General features: G+C 34.0%; 1 protein-coding gene across 3 annotated transcripts in view; it reads right to left on the reverse strand.

The window, feature by feature from the left end:
• Nucleotides 1–24,020, reverse strand: part of LOC110348520 (uncharacterized) — a 303,860-nt gene that overhangs the window by 268,230 nt on the left and 11,610 nt on the right. For all 3 annotated transcript variants that reach the window (XM_087180890.1, XM_087180888.1, XM_087180889.1), the window contains exon 2: nt 14,893–14,990. In XM_087180890.1, the coding sequence (XP_087037016.1) occupies nt 14,980–14,990 (11 nt within the window). In that variant the 3' untranslated portion in view covers nt 14,893–14,979. The remainder of the gene's footprint in view (nt 1–14,892; nt 14,991–24,020) is intronic.

The raw sequence follows: 24,020 nt of genomic DNA on the forward strand, positions 1-24,020 counted from the left end.
TGTTCTAACAGTAATTTAACTCCAGGAGGAGGGCCATGGGAACCCTGAATAGCTGATGGGACAGAAGAACAAGCCATAACCTGGGACTTGCAATTGATATCCGAAGTTGGGGTAGAATTCTGGAATTGAGCCCTTAACTTAGGAGATCCAATGCTATTTCCAAAATTTCTCCTAATTGAGTCTACCCAGTTGGAATGTCTCACAGAACTGTTTGTTGTGTGGGAGGAAATAACTACATATCTGGAATCTGAAGTGTTTTCCTGAGTAGTTAATGAGAGCAAGGAAAAAAAGTAATTTGTTTTTGTTTTGTTTTTACTATAGGAGTTTTCTAAGTAGGAAAAGCGTTAAGTTTTGTCAACAGTGGAGAAATCATCAAAGAGTCTTAAGTGGAAAGGTTGCATGATCTGAATAAAGATGCTATGGGATAATGCTTTAATAATTAATAACCACCCAAAACATAAAGTGCTAGGTAAAGAGGTTCACTAGTGAATTCTATCCAACATTTAAGAAAGAAATTATATCAATTCTCTATAAACTCCTAGAGAAAATAAAAACAGAGGTAGACTTGCTACTTCTATGAGACTGGCATTTTTACCCTAAAAACAAAGTTAGAGAAAGATATAATAAGGAATAAAAACAACAAGCCAATAGAATTTGTATTAGCAACAAAATGAATAGCTTGAATAATCCTAACAAAATTTGTGTAAAAATAATGTGAAGGAAACTGAACTAATAAATGAGACACATTCCATGTTCATGGATAGGACAGCTCAATATTGTGAAGATTAGTTCAAAGCAAATTGAAACTACAGATTCAATGCAATCACAATCTTAGCAAGTTATTTTGTATATATTTACAGACTTATTCTAAAACATGTATGAAAAAGAAAAGACACAGAATACCCAACAAAATATTACAGAAATATTAAGACCTGACACTCCCTGACTTCAAGACTTATGATGAAATTACAGTAATTAAGACAATGTGATACTGATGAAGAATAGACCAATAGAAAAATGGAACAGAATGAGGCACCTAGAAATAAGACCACATAAATACAGTCAACTTATCTTCACTAAAGGATCACGGGCCATTCAAATAAGAGAGCATAGTGTTTTCTACAAATGGTAACAGAACTATTGAACATGTATTTGTCAATTGAAAAATACAAAAAAAAAAGATTGATTCTACACACAGACTTTATATCCTTCCCAAAACCTAACTCTAAACAAAGACCTAAACAAAATGCAAAGCAATATAACTCCTAAAAGATGACGTACAAGAAAATTTAGGTGAACTTGGATTTGATAACGATTTCTTGGATACAACACAAAACCATGATCCATATAAGAAAAAACTGAGAAACTGGACTTCCTGGCAAATGAAAATTTATATATATAATATTGAGAATGGGAAAACAAGTCACACACTGGGAAAAAAATCTTTGTAAAACACATATTTGAGAAAAGACTGGTAACCAAAATACGAAGAACTCTCAAAAACAAAAATTATAATGAACAAAAATACAAAATAAAAAGGATTCTTAAAATTCAATTTTGAAATGGACAAAAGATCTGTATCCTACCAAACCAGACATACAGGTCGTGAAAAACATGAAATGATATTCAAGATCATATGTAATTAGGAATACCACATTAAAACAATAATGGGATGGTAATCCCAGCACTTGGGAGGCTGAGGCAGGAGGATTGCTGTGAATTGAAGGACAGTCTGGGAAACATGGTGAGTTCAAGGCCAATCTGAACTACATGGTGAGACCCTGTCTCAAACAAACAAACAACAATGGATAGCTGCTATACATCTTCTGGAGTAGTTAAAATTCCAGTAAGTGCTGGCCTGGGTGTGAAACAAGAATTTTCATTCATTGTTCATGGGAATGCAAAATGGTATGGCCACATTGGAAGGAAGTTTGACAGTTTTTTAAATAAAACTAAATATTCATTCCCAAAGGAAGCAATAATAGCATCCTTAATATTTGTCCACAGAGGTTGAAAATGTATGTTCACACAGAAATCTGCACACAAATGTTTATATCATCTTTATTCATAATCGCCAAAAGTTGGAATCAACCAAGATTGTGTATCCAATACATGAAGAGATCAAGAAATTATGGAATATCCATACAATGGAACATTATTCAGCAACATAAGTCACACAAAAGACATGGAAGAAACTTAAATTCACAATGCCAAGTTAAAAAAAACTAATGCAAAGTTTGCATGCTAAATAACCCAAATGTATGATAGTCTGTAAGATGTAAAATTAGCAGAAAAGTAAACAAAAAAAATCATTGCAAGTATTCAGAAGGTAACAAGGGATGAATAGTAAAATACAGGCAAATTCGGGGGCATTAAAATTACACTCCAATGGTGGGTACATGTCATTATAAACTTGTCAAAAATCATAGGATGTCCAACATAGAGTGAACCCTGATGTCAACATGGATTTCGGTATCCATATCGGTTTATTAATTATACAAATGTACCACACTAATGTAAGCAATTACTAAGACAGGAAATTGGGGCTTGGGGAGGTAAATGAGAACTTTGTATTTTCTCCTCAATTTTTCTATAAATCTAAAACTGCTTTAAAATAAACCTTTTAATTTAAACAATGGTCACTGTGAATAAAATGAATCAGAACCCAGCTAGAGTGGAAGCAGGGTTCACTTAGAGACCTGCAATCACTATGGCAAGGGATGATGATGGGTGGACTAAGGCAGATATTGATAGAAAGAGCAGAGTACAATGATATTTTGCAGTTGGTATGAGAACTGCTAATTATTTGGACATGGCTAAAGAGGGAGGGGAAAGTGTCTATAAATGATTTCTAAAATTTTGGTGGTGTAGTAGGAAACAGGCCAAACTCCTAAGTATAGATTTTGAGAGATGGATATTTTCTGAAGCCACCAAGCTGGGTCAGTGGCATCAAGAGTTTATTAAAATACCTAGAAAGTGTAATAATATGTTTCCCAAAAAGAAAGTAATACAGTCATACTGTTTTTTTACATTTTAGAATCATGTTTTCAACCACATCCCTTGCCATAAGAACTACATTATTTTGTAACATAAATTTAAGACCATACAATCTTAAGTACACAGTTATACTTGCATAACAATATTTGCAATTTAAAAGCAGCCAGAGTTGCTTTGAATAATTTAAATATTTAAAATTTTGAAATAAAGTTCTTTCTTTCAAAGGAAATCCAGTATCAATAGAGGCTGTTTCTCTCCCTGCTCCCCTAAAAGCTGTATCTAAAACAAGTTTTATTCTCCAATTCTCTTCAATGTAATCTGAATCCTAGCAGTAAGAATGTTCCAAAAGTCTAATTTGAAGTGTATCACATCAGAAGAGAATACAGTAACGAAGATCCAAATAATTTTGGAATTTATAGTCTGTAGTTAACACCTTAAGTTTCATCTGGAATCCAAGCAGATGAGAGAACCCTGATGTAATATGCAATGGAAACATTATCACAGCTTGATTCCATAGTAATATCATACATTTCTCATGCTGGTTTCATTAAAATAGCATCATATTCACAAAACTCTTGAATAGAACATCTCCAGAGAGATTATTCCAAAATTATCATTTTATTCAAATATAATTCCTGTTTCAGTTGCTTTATACATCTTATCTTCCTCAAATTTCCATAAGGTGGTTTGTGTGGCCAGGAGGCCATAGGTTCTCCCAGCCACTTGTAGGAATCAAATCCCTCTCCCCAATCAACTGTCCATCTTTACATGTAAAAAAAGTAAAATTTATGATCTAAATTTCTCTAAAATGGTAGTGTATGACTTAAAAACAAAAAACAACCCGTAGATATTTCAACAGCAGCAACTGTAATGGCTGTACAGTATACAGTTGAGATTTGTGTTATCTTCTCCTTTAATTCTAGAGATCAGAGCGCAGCCTTAATATTATACAGAGAGTCATAATGTATTTTCAGTGCACTTTGGGAATTTTTCCCCCTCCCCACCTGCCTGCCATCCACTCACCCCTGGAGCATCATCAACTTCTGCTAGGGCTGAGATGAGTCTCCAGAACTTCGGCCTGTGGGGAAGCGCAGCATTACTCACTTCAATCAGGCATCACTTCCTCCCCGCCCCCTTATTCTCCCCCTCCTCCTTTGGGTCCTCCTTCAATTGTCTCCTGTCACAGAGCCTGGAGAGATCTGCCTCTGGGTGCCATGACTTGTCAGGACCAAAGCTCCTGTTCACTGACAGCAGTCTAGGGGAAAATGAGCTGAGAGAAATAGATGTGGCCAGAGGAAAGTTGGAAAGACAGCTGTGAAATTTTAAAGGGAGGGAGAATTTGTAAGAGTTTTACTCATTTTCTCATTTTCCCCAAATTATACAAACTACTTGAAGCTATTCCTTATCTCTTTAATTTAACATTAACAAAATTATGAGTGTTTCAAGGGTAACAAAAAGGGAAAAACAAAGGCTATTCATCTTGTCCATAAGGGAACAGAAGTGTGAAGTCACCCCTCATTCTACAGTGACTCATCACAAGTGATTAGTTTATGTCAAACTAGAGTTTTCTCCATTTCTTCTTGTATACAAGTGTGAGGTTGTTCAACACTATGATGGGTCACTAAGGTAGCTTATAGATGAGACCTTTAAAGAAGATAAATATCAATCTGAGTAGTTTGAAAGATGGGCAGTGAAGCTCAGCTGGTCCCAGCACCCAGAAGGAAGCTCCCCTGGTGCCATTCCAAGCTCCTAGGGCACAGAAGGTGAGCCGTGTGGGCGCTAGAAGCACCCCACCCCCACCCCGTGGAAATGAGAAGACACATAAACAAGCCTCAAAAATAGACTTCCAGATTACCTACAGCAACCCCAAAGGGAAACAAGATGGAACACTCTGATACTCAACCACCTGGACTCTCCGAACTGGCAACAAAAGAGGATCTGGGAAAAATGAAATCAGAAATAATTACTCAGATAACTGCAAAGATTTTGCTCATGGTGCAAGACATGATTAATAAATCTAGAGAGGACACAGATAAAAAAAATAGAGGATCTGAGGAACATGATGGAATCCCAACATAGGAAAGAAATATAATCCATAAAACAGATACAAACAGATTTCCAAGAGATTAAAAACTCCATCGAAAGTCTGCGCAGCACAATGAACCAATAAGAGAATAGAATTTCACATATAGAAGACAAGATTGCAATTAGTGAGGAGGAAAAGAAAAATTGCTTTAAAATTGTAAAGGAACATGAGAAATCAATCCACCAGCTGCTAGACAATGCAAAGAAGAATGACATAAGACTGACTGGAGTCAATGAAGAAAGAGGAGAGAGTGCAGATGACATAAAAAAAAACTCTTCACAGAAGTGATGGCAGAAAACTTCCCAAGGAGGGAAAAAGAACTTGACATACAGATAAGTGAGGCATATAGGACTCCAGCTAACCTTAATCAAACAAAATCTACACATAGGCATATAATAGTTAGGATTCCAGAAATCCAACAGAAGAACAAAATTCTACAAGCAGTGAGAGAAAAGAAACAAATCACATACAAAGGAAAGCCCATCAGAATCACAGCAGACTTCTCAATGCAAACCCTCAAGGCAAGAAGAGCTTGGAGTGATGTATTTCAAGCCCTAAAGGAAAACAGCCTCCAACCCAGACTGATGTACCCTGCAAAACTATCTTTCAAAATTGATGGAGAAATAAGATACTTTCATGATAAAGAGCACCTCAGGAACTTCAGGAATACCAAACCAGCACTCCAAAAAATTTTAGACAATACCCTAGGAAAAGACAATGAGGATCACAATCCCAGGAAACCCAGCAGAATGAATCCACTGGGCATCACAACTGAAACGCAAAGGGGCAGAATCCAACAAAAAGAAAAAGTCATGACAAGGCTTTTAAAACTTTTGACTTCATCTCCCTAATGAGTGTATAATTCAATCTTATTATTGTACTGATTAGTATTTTTCTGATTCTAGAATTGCACACCATTCCTTGTGCTATACTGCCTATTTATCATCTTCTTATGTCTACTTTTTAATTGGGTTATCTATTAATGAACTCTAAGAATTCTTTATATATTCCGCTCATAGGTTATAGGCATTGTAAATATGGTCTGTTTAAGGACTACTTTTCATTTTAATGATGTCATTTAAAGTTCTAAATTTTGATGGAATCTCATTTATTAATTTTTTTCTTTTATACGTCATGTTTTTTGTATCCTAGGTAGTTCTTGCCTACCTTGAATTCATAAATATTTTCCCTTATAATTTCTCCTTAAAGTTTTATACTTTTAGGCTTTCTTATTTAGGTTCATAGATCCCTTCAAGTTATTTTCATGTATGGACAAAAAGGGTTGAGGTTAATTTTTTATATATGGATACCAGGTGTTCTAGTGCCATTTGCTGAAGACACTATCTCTTCCTCGGCTCTTGAATCGAGTTTATATTCCATAAAATGCTAATGTTAAATAATCTTTCAAAACTCAGTGGACCATATATGTGTGGTTCTATTTCTAGATTCTCTGTTTTATTCAAATGATCTATACGTCTTTCCTTACACCAACAATGCCTTGATTACTGTAGCTTTGGAAGAAGTCTTAAAATTGGGTGCTAAACGTCTTCCAACACTGTTTTTGTTTTTGGCTTTTCTGGGTCCTTTGTACTCCTACATAACTTTAAAATTTCAATATCCAATTCTTCATTTATAGCAAGTATACACAGACCTGAATTTTTATATATACCTTGTGTTTTCTAATCCTGCTAAATTCAACTACAAGTTCTAGGGGCTCCTAGAGATTTCTTAGTATTTTCTCTGTAGATGATCATTTCATCTACATAAAAAGATTTTGCTTCTGCCTTGCCAATCCTATCCTAGTTGTGTCATTTTATTGCCAGACTATTTTGGTTTAGACCTATGTTTCAAAGTCTAATGGACAGATGAAGAGTAGGCATATATGCCCTTGTTCCCCACTTTAGGGAGAAAGCATTGTATCGTCTCCATTCATAGAAGGAGTTTTTGTTGAAAGTATTGAGTACATGTCTTTGATCTGTTGAGAAGGTTCTGTTCTACTCCTAGTCTCCTGATAGCTTTTACCATGAACAGCTGTAGAATTAAGTCCAATACTCTTTCTCCAACTAGTGACAGGATCATATGGCTTTCTCCTTTCCTCTGTTAAAATGATTACTTTTGGGGGTGGATCTTCCAATGCCGAACCAACACTGCCATCCCTATAACAAAACCACTTTCTACATCCTGCCAGATCTGACTTCTAAGAGTTTGTTTTGTTAAACCAATTTCTATCTATGTTCATACCTTTTTCTTCTATTATCTTTATCCAGTTTTAGGATTAGCACAATGTTGAGTTCCTAAAATGAGGGGAGAAGTGTTCCTTCTTTTTTCTGCTTTAATTGTTTGATATAATTTATCAGTTAAAATGTGTATGAGCCTGCTGTTGTCATATAGGTAGGTTTTCAAGCTAGGAATATACTTTCTTTAATAGGTGCTATTCAAATTTTATATTTCCTCCAGAGTTAGTTTCATTAATTTGTCTTCTAAGTTACTTCTTAGAAGTTGTCAAATTTATTTCAAAAAAGATTTTTGTAATATGCTTTCTATATCCTTTAAAATTCTGTAAAATCTGTGGTAATGTCTCCTAGATCTTAATATTGTAATTTAAAAAATGTATAACTGATATTGTGTAACAGGAAGAAAAGGTCTAAAAGAGCAGGGGAATTGGGAGGGGTAGGGGAAGGGAAAAAAGGGAAAGGAAAAAATATGAGAAGAGGAAAAAAATGGAAACAAGGTCTTTGCAAATAGGGAAGGGTGGAGGGGGTGAAGAGAGGGCAAGAGAAGGGGAAAAAAAAATAAGAACCAAGGGCCAGGGATTTAGCTCAGTGGTTTCGCCGCCTGCTGCGCAAGCGCAAGGACCCGAGTTTGATCCCCGGTACCAAAAAAGAAAAAAAAAAAGAACCAAGAGACTCATGTAATGGTACAAGATGGCACAAGATCCCAATGATGAATGTAACTGTATTGTATACCTAAAATGTATCAATAAAGTTAATGGGGAAAAAAAAAAAAGAAAGATGGCATGGAGTCTTTAGGACAGGTTGCAGAATGAATTAAATTAATTGATTAACCTTCGGCTGTCCCTACTGCCTTATAAATGAGGAAAACAACAGTTGGTACACACAATACAACTTCTTTTAAACACCAACAGTATTTCCAGTTGTGGCATTTTTATCTTTTTGAAATATAACTCTCTTACTACCCTGATATTAGATGTCAAAACAGCACAAACTTCACTTGAGGTATAAAATTACTTCACTACTATGATAGAAATTGCTAATGTAGTATAATGAGCTATGAAAGGTCCATAGCTCTAAATTACAAAATATAACTACCTTTAATAAGGCAACTATATCTGAATCTGTACAAAAATTACTTCAGGGCAAATGGAATGTTTATTAGAAATAGTAGGTGATACCTAATGTCTTCTGAGTAGACATAGAATCTAAGAAAGAAGCAAATTCACCTCCTTAAAATTCCATGCACTAAGAATTGATTGATCTTACAATAGCATCAGGCTGATCAATCCCTAGAGTATAGTAACTGAATGTTGAGTGAAAGGACTACAGCTAAAATGTTGATTTCTTCTGACTTTTTAAAAAGATGACTACTTACTACTGTTCACAATATACTCAAGCCTTTTGTTCCTTCAAGCATGAAATCAGGATTAATATATCTTTATTTTATATTTCAAAATAGAATTGTCTACATCCATAATCACAGTTATTTTATAGGGCTGAGGTTTATGTTATCTTTTTAATTCTAGAGATCAGTATTAATCTTAGTAGATCTTCCCAATCATTGCTAAAATATATTTTTGAGAGTTTAGCAAGAGTGCTCATTTTCTGCTCTAAGTTAACCAACTTTCTCTAACTCAACTAGAAACTGGAAGATTGGAGTAAGAGCCAAAACTCATTGATAATTTCTAAAACACATGGATACTTTTGTGATATATTTCACCATCCCAAGGATTCTTTGTAATAAAAATGTGCAGGGGTTTAAACAAAAATATTCTACTATAAGAATTCTAAGACTATAATCTAAACATTGATCTAGTTGATCAGAGTCCATGAAATTGATTCCCATGTCCTTGCCAATTTAAAGAACCTGGTTATAGATCTTCCCTTAATTCACCTCTTTTGGAGAATAGTCAACGGAAAGGAAGGAAGTTGTTAATTTTTAAGATTCCTATAGTGCAAGGATTTGATAGTGAAAAATTAATGTTATGAGCTTTGGGGCATCTCTTAGTAGATGACAACAACTTAGATCTTAACAACAAAAAAAATTTGTTTCAACTGACGTAACATCTCCTATGAGATTTCACTTCAAATGTTCACTTTATTCTAAAAGCTATCATAAAATCACCAAAAAAGAATATTTTAAAAATGTGCTTTCAAATACAGTCTTAAAACTAAATGTCTAATTATCATGTATTACGTATAACTAATAAGAAACATAGTTCTCAATTTTCTCTCACTTTATTACAAAACATTATTTAGAAAAAAATTTAATCTCACCTAATTGCTCAACTAAGCCCATAAATGAACTTATAAAAATTACGTATTCTATTACAGGTAAGTTGTGGTTTCCTTTTGTTCATCAATCTATTAATATTTACAGTTAATTTTAGATTAGTTATTTTGCTTCGGTTAGGTTTGTTTCTTAAAATTTTCAAAGGAGCAAGCTAAGAAATTAGAGTCAGCCTACAAATATGTTCCACAAAACTACTTCATCTAAAACAGAAAATAATTTGAAGACCAAATACATACAAATACATAAAAATCTTGCATTTTATATTTAGTTATAAGACACTTAGAGAATTTTTGCCTGTCTTTTGCAAATTTTCCCCAAAACTCTTATTCAGTTACCTCTCCCAAATCAAATGCTCATCTTCACAGATAAAGAACAAAACCTAAGATATAAGTTTCTCTCAAATGGTATTTTATGACTTTGAAAATCCCACTTGTTTCAATAACAGCAACAGTAATGGCAAGCTCTTCCTCCCCAACACTGTGTAACTGATTTTATTCTTTTTAAGCTTTTCAAAACCCAGCACAGTGACACTTGTTCATTCAGAAGAAATCAAGTAAGAAAAGTAGGATTATACTCAGATGGGCATATACTCATCTCATGTTCAAAGAAATGCTCTGGAAGATTTGAGTATTTTCTGAAATATTAAGCATTTTATGGTCGAAGAAATGTACTTCTCCCAGTTATTTCTCATTCTAGGAATAGTTTATTCGTTTCTGCAATGCCTTTGCACCCTCTAATGGTCAACTGAGGATTTTCTTCATTGGGAGCAATTTATTCAAAGTATTCATAGGTTTCATTTTGTAAATTTGAATTTTCATTAGAATAATGATATTTACACACTTTACACCTATAACTCTGTGATTGCATAATCCCAAATATTAATTGCAGCTCACACCTCTTCACATTGTTGAGAAATTCGAATTATATAAAGTTGAAGCTACTATCAAAATGATTAGGAAACACTCCATATTTTCCAATTATGTCTGACATATTAACAAGCTAATAAGAATTTAAGATTCTGCCTCCTAGGCACAAAACAATTCAACAGGAAGGCCATCATTGGTATCACAGATCTTATTTCCTGACACTGGTATGATGAAATCAACATAGAGTCTGTTTGTACCTGTTTATGCAAGGCACAAAAATGAATTCTAGTCTAGTACGATATCCTCAAAAGAACAGCAATAATGAGGGGTTTTTTTTAAGGATCAATAGGAAGATTAAACACACATGCACACAATTTATATTTTAACTGACTCATGTTCTCACAGAAACATTAAATTCAACTGACCCAGAGATCTTTTAAAAACTAATGACCACTTGTTACCTTTCTAATTGGTTTGACCCCATAATAAAAGCAATTGCTTATTCCCTTTTCTGATAGAAAAATCTCCTTTTATCACTTAAAGCTTTACATTTATAAAATATTTAGGAAAACTGTGAGAAGTTTGAATGCCAAGCTTTGTTTCTGAGTTCATGCTGCTGACAATACAAAGGACACCTGCTTTGTGACAGAAAAACAACTGATCAAACTGAAAAGATGTCAAAAGAATTACTGTTTAAGCTGTTACATTTTCAAGTAATTTTTTCCTTTCCAAGATGATGCTACATCTCTTAAGATACTTTTAACTTGAAGAGAAATGCAACCTGAGCCCTCTCTGGATTTTTAATTCCTAAACTATATTACATTCATATTTTATCAGAAAAGCACTCAGAACCTCTCCATGTATCTGCACATCAATAATTTTGGTTTCAAAGTGCAATCTGTCATTAAGAGCACAGAGCCTTAAGCAACAGTACTACAAATCCCATATAGCTGAATAATATCTGAAGAGACAGAAAATGCAATGTCATCAAGTTGAAATAAGATCTTACATAGGATGATGCTCTGAGTATTTAAGGGTTCCATCCATTCCCAATTTACAAGTAAAACTTAAATGTAAAATTGTGTGTAGCCTACCTATGAATGCAGTTAGCGCTAGAGCAAACAAAATGGTACTTACAAAGATCACCAACCCCTTGGGTTCTACAGATCTAAGAACACTAAGAACATTATCAGCTCCAAAAATATTCTTCATTGACAATTATACTTTTGAAAAATCTAAACTCCTAAAAGCCATCTCTCTTACAGTATAACATATGTATTACGTTATATATACTCCATAAACTCCATAAACTGAATATATACTCCATAAACTCATACATACTCCATAAACTGAATAACTGATATGAAGCTGCCAAATAAACACTATCAGTATCTCACCTTGAATACATGCTTCCACAGTAATTATCACTGACAAGCAAAATCTATTGTGTAATTATGTGTATACTTATCAAGAAACTGTGTATGCTTTGCTAGTGGGCACTACAAGTAACTACTGGTAAACTATATCCTGTCAAATATATCCCACAAAAGTTGTGCAAATACTTGATGGAGTAAAACTCACAGTAATTTTAACTTACAATTTTAAATCATTCAAGTGTATCTTCAAAGATATAAAACTATTAAATCCATTTGCATCAACAGAGTAACCCAGCAGTCTTAGCCTACTTACCATAAAATTGTAGATCCTTTGAAATGAATCATGCAACTCTACTTCTTACTTCTTCAGCTCTTCACCTTTTCACATCTCAGTGACTCCACAGTTAGCTTCCCTTATCAGAAGTAATTCTCTTACTGAAGTACATGCATTGGAACTTACGAAATGGTAACTACTGTAAACTATTTGCTTGAATGACTGCTAGTCCTAATAGATTACCATACAAATTTCCTGAAGCCAGAAACTGAGTTGATTCATTTTTTTATATCTGTACTACTACTAGTAGGAGGTGAAGGAAAATGATGCTTTTGAGATTTAAAATATCATTACGGAAACTTGTGCTTTAATCCTAGATTCAACAATTTAGCTTTCCAACTTCCTCATATGTAGATGATGAATAAAACACCTTCTAAGTGTCTTATGAAATTGAAATATATTTAAAAGGTAACTAACCCAGTGCCTGATATACAGAAGGCACTATATGTACTCAATAAATGTTAGTTGAATTTATTTTTCATGATAGTTCTTTCCATTTCTATGTTAACTCAGCAGACTTTCAGAATTCTCAAAATTCAGATTATTATCTTATTCTTTTTTTAACTCTTTATCATATGTTGTAATTTAAAGATAACCATAGCTATAAAAATAATAAATGTAACTGTGTATTCAGGCAACATAGGCGTTTGAAAATATTACATTCAATTTTTCCCAGAAATAAAACAGAAAAGTATCTTCCAAAAGGGACACTGGAGTTCAGGCATTCAATTTTGTTTTCTCTCCTATTTCTCATCAAAATGAAAAAAAAGAACCGTTCACTATTTATAAGACTAAGAATAATGGATGTGCATAATGTTGCCTTCACATATGTTTCTGCCTTTTAAACCCAGTTTAAACTCAGGGAAAAGCCAAGAACACACACATAATTATGCAGAAAAAAGATGCTTTAACTGCAGTGCACATTCGGTAGACAAAATCCAAAGAAAGTAGGCTGGCTGAAACATTTACAAATCAATTCATTATATCGATTTGGAATGAGTTGTGCTGTAATTTAAAACACAGATTACTACAGGACAAACTTGATAAAATTCTATCTCTAAGGCACTTCTACTTGCCCATACACTTGACCTGAGAATTTTCCAGTAAAAGTAATTTGCCTAACTTTATTAAACTGTATGTAAATATTAGGTTGTACTGGAGTAATAATAATAATCATAAATTTCCGAAAAATGGAATTTGCTTTGACCTAACCAATAGCTTCCATAAACCACTGATAGCTTATTAAGAACAGGCAATATGTTTCTATTTCAAAAGATGATTTATCCCCCACACAATGTATGGCCTGTTTCCATATCACTTCTAAATGCAATGTAACCCTTGAAGAAAAATTCAAGGTTTCTTTCTGTGTTGTTTGTTTTTCATGGATAAAGCTGTCCCTTGGGAAATCTGTAATTATGCTTAAGAGTCCTTTTAACCTATTCTGATTTCCTGATGATCTGCTGTTTTATCTTAATGTAATTTATAAATGTTTAGCATTTTTTCTGCTTACAATGATAAACTATAGAGACAATAATATCTGCCACTACACAGAATATCTCTTGTAAAACACTGCACATGGTCACACTCACCAAATTTTAATTACTCATCAAACAAATCTAGGCATGAGGTTAACCAGTTAGAGAAATGGCCAAAATATATTTTTTTGAAAAAGATAGAGTACTTTTCCATCATTTTCTTCATAACAAAATACAGAACCTAGTGAATCCAGGAGTCCCGAGAGTGCAATTACGTAAAATAATAATCTACAGTTGAGTCATTCCTGAGCCTGTCTGAGAATCAAGTCCAAATGTAACAAGGTCCTTTCATACCATTATGTGTCTCCTTCAGGGAAATCTCTTTTGGACTTCAGTTTGTTCATCTTAGCAATGATCCCATTAAACTACACAATCTCTCAATTCTATTCTAATTTTAATTATTCTGTGTTTTTAATAAGTTCAATAATTATATTGATAATAGAAATCAACTAATCTGCTGTTATCTGCTATCTAGAAGAACACATAAATAAATCCTATGTAAGTTATTCAAACACAGACAGAACTGTTCCAATTCAAGCAACTTAAGCAGTTTTTGATGTATCATACTTATCAACATTCCATGAGACAAAAATTGTGAACATTAAATAGAATACCTCAATGAAAAGAAAAGTTCCTTTTTCTCCAGGTTTCTTTTCTTTAAAATGAAAGAAGGATTACAAGAAAATTACGGCCCACAGAGCAAATTATAACAAAAGAGAATTTTAAAAATTATTTTACTAAAGGTCAAGAGCAGTTTAAACTTTCTAAAACTTATTACCCTATTGAATGAGAGTTCTGTTTTAATGTAGCTTTTTTGAAGTTTGCTACAAAATTTAAAAATCATTACTTTTCATCAATAGAAATAAATATTACTGTGATATTTTTCCTTAAATTTTTAATAGGATGTAAACTAAACTTTCTAACAGAAAGTATTTAGACTTTTTTTTCAGATTATAAAATAAGCAAGAAACAAAGGCAAAACAAATTGGCTATTCTCAGTTATGTGCTTGATCCCACAATTAAAACAAAATTCAAGGTCTAAATCAATATTTTAAAATACATTTGTCTTATAACTTTCAACTGTTTCTTTCCTAAAATACTGCTTGAATTATAATTAATTGGAGACGCGTAAGTCTTTATTTAAAGACTCTTTACTGACAGTTCTACTCACTCAGATTGGAAAGATGCTCCTCTCCAGGCTGATTAGTTCCCAAAAGCACAACCTTTGCTAACAATGCCACCTGCTGTTGACTCTAAGTCATTTTCCAGCTACAGAAATGGAAATAAAAAGAAATGGAAGAGCATCAGCAAACTGGTCTGGGAAAAAAACATCAGCACACATGTTAAGTACAGTTTGTGTGGAGGCCACTGACAGTTTTTTCTGCTGTCATAAGTGATTGAAATGGTATCAGAGCCTTTTGGTCATACACATTTAATTTACGTGCATCTTTTACAAGAACATTTTTTAATGTGACAACAAAGAGGAAAATACAGTACAAAAAAAGTAAGAGCAATAAAAGAGTGAGGTAATTTTCTTTTAATTGAGTGAACCATGTTGGAGTACAAAGGAAGACATGAGCATTTGTGTAGAAAGACACAAGTAAATGAGGGTTTAAAAAAGGGGTCTAGCTAATGGATACATGTATGAGAAATCACTGTTTTCACTTTTCTACAATTCTTAGGATTACAAAAACTTTCTGAAGAAGAAATTGCAGAAAAATATAATGCACTGATATTTTCAGTATGCTTTAGTGGAGCAACTAAATTCAGAGAATTTAAAAGAACACTGGCATTGTATTACATTTATGTGCATTTTAAAGTGAGGACTGAAATACATTTTTACAGAATATCTAGAATCTCCCTCTCCCCCATCCTCTAATTTCAGAGAAGCATGGGTCTCCTGAGATGCCTAGTTGTGCAACTGGCACATGGACCTGATCCTCTGACGAAAGGCAGGAACAGAGGGTGGGACAGACCCGAGCACACACAATACTTTTTTCTTTAACAACTTAAGAGCTTCAAAACTGTCCTGTTAGTTGCCTTTCAAGCAGTATCTATGTGCTTTAACTTCCACATCAAATAGCAAAAACCTTAACTGAGAACTTCTTTAAGTCATATTCAATAGGATATGATTTTTAAAAATAAGGAAATTCACTTTAAATTTCCTTATTTTTAATAAGAAATCTAACCTTTGCATAATAGCTTTGGACTCAGTCCAACCCTCATTCTGTGAATTTCCCGTCTCTTCCCCATCCATATAAATTCAAATTCTATAGTCCTAGCCAGTCATAGCCTACCTCTCTCTTTTGAGAATTCAGATTTGGTAACAGAGACGAATTCACACTGAAGTATTTTCATGTGGTGACAGGTAAACTCGGAAGCTATAGGGGCTTGCACTAAGCACTTTCCAGTCTCACATGAGCACAGCAGCCCTTCTGCCCACAGGCTCCTCAGCACCCCATATCCCCAGAACCCCTCTCCCACTGCAGCAACACTAGCTTGATGTGAGATTCTATTTATTAAAGCCTTGACTTCAACAATTTGAGAATTCAAGAAATACAGAGAAAATTTTGATACAACACCAAACTAGAACCCCAGCCAACAATTAAAAAACTGAAAAATGTAGATATTGACCACGAGATAAAATTTTGGAGATAATCCTCTGACACAGACAACTGTAATATTTACCTTGAGCTGAATCCACACCTAGGAATTGCAATGATGCAATGATTGCATTATTAGTTCAAATTAGCCATTTCTCTTCCTTCTAAATTTCTTCTCCAGGATTCCTTCTTAGAAGAGAAATTTAATTTCCACCCCATAATCTCAAGTTTGCCCATGTGTCTAGCTTTAGCCAATCCAAAATAAAACCTTAGTGACTTGTGGTGTTACCAAGCAGGAACTTTAATTTTGTCTTACAATTCCATTGTGGCTTTCCTTCGTCTTTGGCCACAGAAGAAACAACAGTGTGAAGATACATTTCATATCATCCTTCAATAGACAAGTAGCATGAATAAGAAATAAGTCTATATTATTATCACTAAATTTGGAGTTGATTAGTGCCACAGTATAACCTGACAAAAACTGACTGGTACATGTCTCAAATAGATTTTCATCATAAAAATGCTAATGGATAAAAAGTAAATATTTCATTATGAAGTTCATTTGCTTATTTCTAATAAGCTTATATTTTAAATAAACCCTTTTAAATTTCAAGCAATCATCCTGTTAATGACCTTAAGGATCTTTACACATAATAATTACCAAAGCATAGATTTATTACTTCATCCATTCATCTAAGAATTGCCAAATGTTTATCAAAAGACATATTTCTTCCTAAAAGATATTTCTAAGACATTCTAATGTTAACATATGTATTTTACTAAAATCTGTGGGTACCAAACAACAACGGATAGAAAAGTTCTTACAAATTCTATATTCTTCTTGTATATTGTGAAAACAACTTACTTCTGACTCTTTCAAATAGTACAAACTCAAAAGCAATTGTTAGCATTGGTCCTACTTTCTTTGTTACTTTATACCTAGTGGCCTTAAATTTTATTCAATCCACATAATAATTCTACTTTTATCTAATTATTTTTTTCTTAAAACATATATATATAACATATATAAATATATAATATTGAATGAGATCTTAGTAACTAGAAAGTTATCAAAAAGATTAAATTAAAGATGACAATTCTATACATTTTGTCACTATGATTAGTTCTGCAGGTAAATCATTTTACCTTTCTAAATCAGTGAGTTTTCATCAGAAAAATGAGGATAACTTATCCCTATTGCACAGAATAGGAACCAAATAATACAACATATGTTACAACCTCTTAAAAGTATTATAATTACAGTTAGTTACATTTATATTAACTCAAGGTTCCTTGGGCTGACCAGAGTGTACATACAAAAGGTCCAAATGCAGTTCTATAACATATTGCTTTAACTCCTAACCTAAAAAGCATACCACAGGGTTACAACAGAAGCAGCAAAATTGATGGTTGCAAGTAGTTGCCATAAAACTTGGTATGAAGGTTAAACTGTTGATAAACTAAGTCATGTTGAAGACTATCACTACTTCTGCACTAATTATAACCATTCCCATTACTTCTCCACCATTATAACCACAATAAAATGCATTAATGAGAGAATTTACTCATGCAATTCACTTAATTATTCTAAGTAGTCATTGGATAAAAACTCATTTCAGGAACAAAACCACTTTAATTTCCATAATAATAAAGAGATTAAAAAATGACCCAAATATTTAAATTACATATGCTAGTATTACTGTAAACTTCTCACATGTATTTACTCATTGAATCGTTATAATAATTCTATGAGGTAATACTACTAATTAGTCCATTATTCAGACAAGAAAACTGAGGCACAGATTAAGTTACTGGCCCAAAGTCACTGCTCATAAGTAGCATAAGATTCAAACCCAGGCAGGCAGCGTTGAAATTCCACTTTAACCAAATATTATCATACCTATGCGATTAAAGCAAAAGGAACTGAGAAAAGAAATAAAATGCATTTGTGCCAAGAAATGAAAAACATGATCATTTCATTAGCACATATCAAGTAATCTTTTAAAATAATCCCATTCATTTTAATTATTGAAGTTTCATATTGGTAGAAATCATGTAAATTCATCAAATAACATAAATATTGTTCACCTAAATTCATTACGCCCTTTGCTACATTTTTTTCTTTCATGTCATTTCAATATTAAAAATTCATTTTTACTTCATTAATGGCACTGAGAATTTTAGTCTGCGAGTCAGATTTCATTCTTGATAATGAAACATAGAAAAGTTAAAATCAGGAACACACAAATATAGTAACCATTATACTATATAATAGCTATAGCATCAAAAGCAGATCATTGATACAGCACAGTAGGTCACAGGAATGGACTTGGAATGTACATATAACATGTATTTATTATATCATTTAAGAATGAATATATAATGTGCCAGAGATGTAGCTCAATAGTCACCTGCCTAAGTTTGATCCCCAGTACCGGAAAAATTTTCAGAAAAGAAAGAATAAATATATAAGGGCTGGTGACGTAGCTTAATGTTACAGTGTATGCCCAATGTGCACAAGGCACTGGTTTTGATACCCACCACCACCAAAAAGAAAGATGAAATGTAAAAAAAAATCATTTTATGGGCTGATCTACGTAACATGGGATGGGGACGGGTGCCTGGATTTGGTTTGTGGAGAGGCTGAGAGAGGATTCAGGAGGGCTTGGGACAGCTGTGTGCTGCATGGGGTTGGGTGTCTGTCTGGCTCATACTCAGTACCCATGACCACCTCCCTGTTTTCTGTGCCTTATCTCACTGTTTCAGCTGAGTCCACGTTGTTTACTCTGCTCCTCTCCAAGAAGCTGTCTGTCCCAGTTGGACAGCTCATCTTTGGGACATAAGCCTTTGCCCCACAAACTGTGGAGAGGTCCAAAACCAAGCTGCTTGAGCTGGCTGTCTTGCTGATAGTCCAAGCCTGCCTGCAGCTGGAGGAGCCCCTTATGCACACCCAGTCCTACGGGCCTGCTTCCAGGAGCCTGCAGTGCAGAAGACACCTGAGAGCAGCCCTGGTGAAGGGCTGGACCTGACCCATGGGGTTTAGGAAGAAGCCCTCACTCTTTTGGGTCGTCCAGCCCTGGGGGAGCAGCCTTCCCTATACTTACCTTCCTCTTGTAACACCAGATGGTCGCTCCTTTCAGAGTGGAAACTGGTGGACCACTCAAAGCCAGAACTCCCTGTCCCCACCCACATGGGTCTGTGGTTGGGTGCAGGCTGTCAGAACAGGGACACCACAAGATAGAGAAGTGGGGACCTCCTGGCCACCCAGCACCTTCCCAGCCCATAAGCAAGCACAAAGATGAGACAGAGGACTGTTGGAGCTAAAAGTTCCTTTGGCTGCTCACAACTCAGGTATGCATGTCGTGTGGCAGCTGGACAGCAGAGCCCTACTTGACCACCAGTCCTGGGCACCTGGACCTGCAGCCAGAAAGTGGTTTCTGGCTGCCCCAAGCGACCCCCTCTTTGCATAGGGTTTTCCTCCATTAGTAACTACAGCTGAAACAGACATCCTCCACGTTGTGCACGCTGGTTCTACCTTTGTCCTCCCAAGTTGATACTTGGCATTAGCATGAAACTTGTGGGCACGGGAGGGTTGAGAGAATTCCAACATAAAACATCCTATTAGAATTGTACTTGAGAGATGAAAAAACTCCTGTTGTATTTTGACAGAATTATTTTCATTAAAATACACATCCATGAGCAAAAAAAAAATCATTTTATGGGCTGATCTATGTAACATGTAACAACTTTGTGAAAATACTTATTGAAAGAAACATCTTAATTGAAATTTGGACATGACTGACAATTTCTTCCCAGCTATTACTTTTATAGAGAAGATATACCACTTAAATAAGAGATATTTCAACTCTATTTGACATATTTGAGAAATCATCCACTAGCTGGCAAAAAAGCATATTCTACTAATTTGAATCACATCTGAAACCCTCAAGAATCACAATATACAGTTCAATTTAAATAATTTAAATTTGATATAGTCAGGTAACCTGGACCTTTTAAATTTAAAGAAATATAAAAGAAAATATCCTAGCCCAAATACCAGAGAAAGGTGACAGAAGTTCATTACTTTCAGGAGAAAAGAGTCAACCATTTCCAAGGAGAATAAATTTGACTAAATTGAGCCAGGATTTTATGATTGGTCTATTATAAAAAAAAAAGAAAGAAAGTAGGTCTTTGATTCTAGTATGTCAAAGAAAAAATTCTGATAGATGACAAAAGAAGAGCCTGTGTATTTTTATACTTAAATTTGTTCAAAAATAAGTTATCAGCAGAATGGAAATTGTATTTTACAGTATCAATATGTCACAAAATACTAATAACTAAAGTGAGTAAAACATATACATATATATATCAGTGTGTGTAATTTTTGAAAATGACCTTCCTTGCTACTGTAAAGTGTGGAAAATGAAAACAAATGGAAAATGTCTGCATTTTAACTTTTAAGAGGCTTGGTAAGGATCCTCTCTCTCCCCAGACTGCATGTGTTGCTTTTCTTACAGTATCAGTAAGCCCAAGGGGGCATCTATACACATTTCCAAGTTTCAATAATAACTGAAGTATTAAATAACTAATCCAGCATAATGCACTATTCCAAAGTAGAGTGTCTGGCCAATATACCCCTTCAGAGAGATATTGTAATTGCTTCACTCCACTTTCAATGAACGATCTATAATGAAAGTTGCTTTTTAGGCTTAGCCTAGAGCCATGCCCTGTGGGAAAAGATTGAGTCTTTGTAAAATGTGTTACAGTTTACTAATAAGAATTCAGAAGCAGCACAAATGATGAACCAGCAAATCTGTTCTGACTTATTTAGTCTTTGCTGAATGAATTTGAATATCATCAAAATACATTATCCTTATTCATAACCTACTTCCTATGATTTGCTCTATCCTCACACTCATTTCCAAAGGAACTTTAAGCACTTCAATATTTTAAGTACTTGTGCTAGTCCCATGACATTGTATAAAACAGAAGAAAATTTTTTTCTAAAGGACAAAAATGAATCTTTCAATAAGAAAAGGTTAAAGATAAGATTTTAAAACCTGGAGAAAAAAAAGAGAACATACACACAGCAATATTTACATTTGATACTGATACATAATAAATGCAATTTCTCACCTAAAATAATTGCAAAATTATCTTCCTTGAATATTTATTATTGACCATGGTGAACTGGATGAAAATCCTCCTACCAGTTGCTAGCTATCTTGAACACACCACACATATTAACTACTCTCTCCCTACCTTTTTCCTTCTCTTCCTCCTTCCTTCTCTTCTTTTTTGCCTTCTTTCTTGACACATTCATAAATTCACTGAACTTCTGTTGAAGGTGTAACACATACAGGGCATGCCTCTAGCATGTAAAGAGGATCAAGATAACTGTACTCCCAAAGGAAGTCCTAATCTTTCAGGAGATAGAAAAAATAACTATATATTCTATAAAATATAAGAAAGGTTAAGTTACCATGCTTTGGAGGCAGACAAAAAGTACAGTTCAGTTTTTCTAAGATGAATTAGTTTTGAACATTAAATGGTAAATACACAAGAGAAGGCAGTATGGGTGAATGAGTGGGGTGAAGTGGTTCTATCTAACACAAGAAACACAAGGAGTTAACATAGTGTAGCCTCCTCAATTATGAGGAGCTTCTTGTGGGAAACACAAGAGTGATAAAAGTTGAGTACATACACCCAAAGGTGCACAAGACAAATATATGGGTACAGGGAAAAAATATTAGAATTTCATTTTGAAATTATCCCTACCAACTCCTTATAAAATTCTATTTTTGTACATAGCCTACAATGTATCTAATATTTTAGAATTTTAAACCTTACATATGTAACATAAATAAATAAACATATATAAGATACATATTCATGGAAAACTTTTAAGTAATAAATGAGCAATCCAGACTTTAAATGATCACTTTGGCTGTAACCTGGAAGGTAAATTAAAAGAAAATCTGAGATGAATAAAACAGTTATGAAGCCACTATAGTAACCCTACTAAAAAGACCTTAAAGGATGATTGTGGCTCAGTGGGAATGCCAAGAGACTGCTTATTAAAAAAAACACTATAAAGTACAAATCAGCTTTGCTTACATTATTCATTACATTTTGGTCTGATACAATTCCACAAAGACAATTTATACATCCTTCCAAAACCAGGCTTACAAATCAAGTTATAATGTACTATTATCTTAGTTAAGATCATTAATATTCATTGATTAAATTATATTCTGATTTCATGATACCTGGCCATGTCACTCTAGTTTTATTCATGTAAGTAAAATTAAAATCTTGATCAAAGAAGATGGGAGGAAGAAATGGGGGGGGGAGGTCAGTGAATGCTACTGGCTATCAGGATACTTGACTAGTATCCCATCCTCCCATGCCATCACACTGGTGAGGGGACAAAGACAGTATGCTTTCTGTTTTGACTTTTTCATCAGATTTTATAGGCTAAGGATTTAAAAATAAATCTGTGCCCAAATATATCAATTTCCTTCACTAAGAAAATAAGAACCCCAGCAAAAGAGAATGATGATCTGCAATTTAGTTGAAGTTATGCTTTACTATCTGGAGTTTAGTTGGATTTAACAAACTAGAGACATTTTGAATAACTGATTGCCGTTCCACTGAAATTCTGGAAAAAGAAAATATTCAGTAATAGAATTTGATTAAGTTGTACCTTCAATTAGTATTATCCAAGCATTTTAAGAACTCCTCATCCGTTTTTGAATAAACAAATCATTACTCAAATTTTATTTCAGATCAAAGTGCCTGGCCCTACATTAAGAAGTTTCACATTGGTCATGCCATTGCCAGAAAAGCTCCATGTGATTTAAATTGGAAATATTTTCACCCATAGCAGATAACTTTTTAACTAGGACAAAATGAAATATCATAAGGGATATCCTGAGTGGCATTTTCTAACACATAATAGTTCCTTATCCTGGCTTTCCAATATTTCCAATAGACTTTGATAACACTGCTCCTCTTTTAAGTCTCCCTAACTTCCCCACAATTCTGTCCACTGATTTTTATTGGAAGTGACTAAACAGTAGAGTGGAAAGGAGTGTGCTCTCACGGATATCCCTCACATGAATTTACAATAATATATATATATACATATATCATTTTTCATACCAATGTTAAAATTCATCATCCAACGTTAAAAAAATCAATGTTTTATTTTTAAAAAGCTATAAAAGCTTTGGAATAACAATATTCCTCAAAAAGTATGTAATATTCTTATAATTTTTCAAAACTAGGAATTTTCTGAATTCAGACTGACGGCTGTGTTCAGAGAATAAAAAAGAATGCCACCTTACAGATTCAAAAATTGTTAATCATTCTAAATTTCCTTCCACTTTAATGTATTCTCAAAATATCATAACAATCAGCAATATATCACTGTTCCAATGATAGCTGAGGAGGCAACAGAAATCCTCTCTGGGATACTGAAGTCAGACAAGTTAGGACAGGTAGAAGAATACTGACGACGGGGCACTTTATTTAGAAACAACAGGGAAGGTGCCCTCTGTTCAGAGTAAACTCATTCCACTTTTTTATCCCAAATTTTCAGATTTACTTCTGAACTAACCTTATATCAGGCTCAAAATTCACCTCCAACAGTAAATTAAGCGACATGTGAGCACATAACATGTAGCTTTAAATA

This window comes from Heterocephalus glaber, unplaced genomic scaffold (genome assembly GCF_053883595.1).
Source record: "Heterocephalus glaber isolate CG9 unplaced genomic scaffold, H.glaber_assembly_v1.0 deba00001465, whole genome shotgun sequence".
Taxonomy (NCBI): Eukaryota; Metazoa; Chordata; class Mammalia; order Rodentia; family Bathyergidae; genus Heterocephalus; species Heterocephalus glaber.